The 4,241-nt window shown below is 42.8% G+C and overlaps 1 protein-coding gene across 1 annotated transcript; it reads left to right on the forward strand.

Annotated features, from left to right (window-relative positions):
- Positions 1 to 780: 780 nt before the first annotated feature.
- On the forward strand, positions 781 to 2,286 carry LOC132296221 (uncharacterized). Its single transcript, XM_059794433.1, has 2 exons — positions 781 to 1,407; positions 1,561 to 2,286. Exons 1-2 carry the CDS (start codon positions 781 to 783, stop codon positions 2,284 to 2,286), a joined length of 1,353 nt encoding a protein of 450 aa, XP_059650416.1.
- The last annotated feature ends 1,955 nt before the right edge of the window (positions 2,287 to 4,241 follow it).

The raw sequence follows: 4,241 nt of genomic DNA on the forward strand, positions 1-4,241 counted from the left end.
GTTTTCGGTAGTCAGGGACTATACGAATCACACCACTTTATTGGATGGGAGCCCGGGGCTCAGATGAGATATGCAAATTTACTTAAAATAAATGATGGTTATTTATTGAGTTTATAATTAACTAGAATATACCTTTAATTAATGAATTTATTGAGTTGCTTATATATATGGGAATACAAGGTAAAGTTAGCTTGTTGAACGATGATTGTGTTTAGCATTTCTTGTTGAGCTTGTGAGCTCACCCCATTATCACATTTCAGGTGCTCGTAGAGTAGGAACGTGATGGTGACACGTGACGGGAACGGATTTTAGCTCGTTGCGCATTGATTTATTTTAGTTCGATTTTCCTTTATTCTGATTATTGTAATAAAGTTAAGGTTTTATGAAACTTTATTGAGTTGATTCAGTGGTCATAGATGTTTTGTTTTACTAGAGGGAATTGCACCTCTATTTATGGATTTGTATAAAATTTGTCAGACTCTCATGTTTGTTAAATTGAGTGACGGGATTCATCGTAGTTTTATTATGGAGGATGTATGTTGAGAATTGATGGAAGTTGTACCTTAGATTTTTTTTTTATGCAGGACAAGTAGTTCTTGTATTAGTTTTTGGGGTATGACAGTTTGGTATCAGAGCCTAGGTTAAGAATTACCTGACTAAGAGAAGTGCTAGTAAGAATAGGAGCATATACTTATATGAATTATTGCTCTCTTACCATGCTCCAGTTTAAGTATAAATTACTTGTGAGACTTATCATTGACATTCTTTACTGAAAATAGGATGTCAGGAGCTGGAAGAGGCAGAGGACGACCTGCTAGAGGCAGAGGTCAGGGAGGTGTTGGTCGTGGTGGTGTTAACCATGACGATGTTCAGTTGGAGGATGCACCTCATGTGCCGAATCCTATGATTGGATTTATCAGAGATATCCGCAAACTGGGGGCTGTTGAATTTGCTAGAGCTACCGATCCACTTGATGCTGAGAAGTGGATTGAAGATATAGAAAAGTATTTTGAGATGATGGACTGCACTGAGGTGCAGAAAAGGAAGATTGGTGCATTTCTTTCATCTGGTGAGGCGCGCCAGTGGTGGCAGTCAGAGACCAGGATGGTTGTGGACATTACAACTATGACCTGGGATGATTTTAAAACTCGGTTCAATGACAAATACTTTCCACAATCAGTGAAGGAGAAGAAGGCAACAGAGTTCATGCAACTAGAACAGAATAATGAGATGTCAGTTAGTGAGTACGGGAGGAAGTTTACAGAGCTATCCCGATTCACTCCTCACATTGTTGCGAATGAGTTACACAAGGTTAGAAAGTTTGAGCGAGGATTGGTCTCTTATGTGAAGAAGTTTGTGGTGGGTCATCGTTTTAACACTTATGCTAGAGTGGTGGAATGTGCTATAGTAGTAGAGGAGAATAATAACATTGCCTTTCAGAAATAGAAGGAGCGTAGGGCAGAACAGAAAGGTAAGGGGGCTAGCAGCACTCAACAGAATCAGAGTAGCTCTCAACAGAATCAGAGGGGTCAGCAGTAGCAGACTTAGAGAAATTGGCAGGGTCAGTCTTGGCAGAGAGGTAGACAAGATTGGCGAGCAGGGAAACGGCAGAGAGTTGGTGAAAGTGAGCAATCCACAGCTTTAGTACCAGCCACACCTCATGATGCACAGCCATATCAGGTCAGCGGCCATTGCTATAATTGTCGTGAGCAAGGACATTTGGCTCGTAATTGTCCTAAGCCTCACAAGAATAACCAGCAGAAAGGTCAGGCACCACAGCAACAGGGAGGTGCAAGGGTTTATGCAGTTGTTCCAGATGGGAGACAGGATCGTGCACCACCAACAGTGGAAGGTACACTTACTATTTATGGCAGTATAGCTAGAGTACTATTTGATTTAGGTTCTTCATATTCTTTTATTGCACTATCATTTGTGGATACACTGGGATTAGAACCTGGACATATAAGTAATGCCTTATCTATTACAACTCCACTCGGGAGCGCGACGACACTTGATAGAATATGTCGTGCTTGCCCTGTTACAATTGGGGAGTTGGAGTATCCTATTGATTTAATAGTATTACGTATGAGAGAATTTGATGGTATACTAGGTATGGATTGGTTGGCTAGATATCATGCTCAGTTGGACTGCCATGAGAGGATTATTGTATTCTTAGTTCCGGGACAGTTACCTTCTCGATATAAGTGTGGGGAGTTTGAGGGCACCATGACTATGGGATTTCTGGCCCACATCGAGGTGGTTGAGCAATGGGTGACTATAGAGTAGTTGCCTACAGTGTTAGAGTATGCAGATGTGTTTCGGGATATTCCGGGTTTGCCTCCTAGGAGGGCAGTGGATTTCTGCATCGACCTCACTCCTGGTATTTCACCTATCTCTAGGGCACCCTACAGAATGGCGCCAGTTGAATTAAGTGAGTTGAAGAAGCAGACTCAAGAGTTGCAAGATCAAGGGTTTATTCGACCTAGCACATCACCTTGGGGAGCACCTGTTTTATTTGTCAAAAAGAAAGATGGGTCACTCCGCTTATGTGTTGACTACCGTACGCTGAATAAGGTCACTATTAAGAATAAGTACCCATTGCCACGCATTAATGATTTGTTTGATCAACTTAGAGGGGCACAGTTGTTTTCTAAGATTGACTTGAGGACTGGATACCATCAACTGAGGATTAAGGAGGAGGATATTCCTAAGACTGCCTTCAGGACTCGTTATGGCCTCTATGAGTTTTTAGTCATGCCTTTTGGGTTGACTAACGCTCCGGCAGCTTTTATGGATTTGATGAACCGAGTGTTTCGACCTTACTTGGATCAGTTTGTTGTAGTATTTGTTGATAACATCCTGATATATTCCAAGACTAAGGAGGAGCATGAGAGACACTTGAGCATTACACTTCAGACTTTGCGTGAGCATCAACTCTATGCTAAGTTTGAGAAGTGTGACTTTTGGCAGGAGCAGATTCAGTTTTTGGGGCATGTGATCTCTAAGGATGGAGTTTCAGTAGATTCTGCCAAGGTGGAGGCTGTGATGAGTTGGAAACGACCTACTACTGTCACTGAGATTCGTAGCTTCTTAGGACTGGCAAGGATACTACAGGCGCTTTATTGAGGGTTTCTCCAAGATTGCTGCACCTTTAACCCGGTTGACTCGGAAGGATGTAAAGTTTGTTTGGGACCATCGCTGTGAACAGGCGTTTGAGGAGCTGAAGACGAGATTGACATCAGCACCAGTTCTTACTATTCCTGCTAGTGGTGAGAGATTTGTGATCTACACAGATGCATCACATCAGGGTCTTGGCTGTGTATTGATGCAAGATGATAAGGTGGTAGCGTATGCCTCTAGGCAGCTTAAGCCACATGAGCAAAATTACCCTACACATGACCTGGAATTGGCAGTAGTGGTTCTTGTATTGAAGGTGTGGAGGCATTACTTGTATGGCGAGGAATTTGAGTTATTCTCTGATCACAAGAGCCTCAAATACCTCTACACTCAGAAGGAGTTGAATATGAGGCAACGGAGATGGATGGAGAAGATGAAGGATTTTGATATGACTTTTGAGTATCATCCTGGAAAGGCGAATGTGGTAGCAGATGCCTTGAGTCGGAAACTGAGAGGATTAGTTGCCTTTATGATGATTCAGGAGTGGATGATGTTAGAGGCATTGGCAGAGTTTTCTATCATGCCGAGTTCTCAGAGCACAGGGGCTATTCTTTGTAGTTTGACTGTATAACCTAATTTGATCAGCCGAATCATTCATTTTCAGACTCAGGATGACAGGTTACAGACCAAAGCAGTTGAGTCTGTTAATGATGAAGGTAATGTTGACTGGGCGTATGGAGCTGATGGTGGTATGAGATTTCGAGGTAGGCTATGTGCTCCAGACTTAGCAGACCTCAAGAGAGAGATTTTAGAGGAGGCACATCACTCTAGGTACACAGTGCACCCAGGTGGCACTAAGATGTATTATGATCTTAAGAGGCAGTTCTGGTGGGAAGGCATGAAACGTGATGTGGCAGAGTTTGTATCTAGATGTCTCACTTGTCAGCGAGTGAAAGCTGAGCACCAGAGACCAGCAGGACTATTACAGCCTTTGCCTGTGCCTGAGTGGAAATGGAAACATGTGTTGATGGATTTTGTTGTGGGGTTACCGAGGTCGATACATAACCATGATACAGTGTGGGTGATAGTGGACCGATTGACTAAATCAGCTCATTTTCTACCCA

The sequence above is a fragment of the Cornus florida genome, unplaced genomic scaffold (assembly GCF_030987335.1).
Source record: "Cornus florida cultivar Cherokee Brave unplaced genomic scaffold, ASM3098733v1 CherokeeBrave_3.0.0_Hap2_Chr02, whole genome shotgun sequence".
NCBI classification, from domain to species: Eukaryota; Viridiplantae; Streptophyta; class Magnoliopsida; order Cornales; family Cornaceae; genus Cornus; species Cornus florida.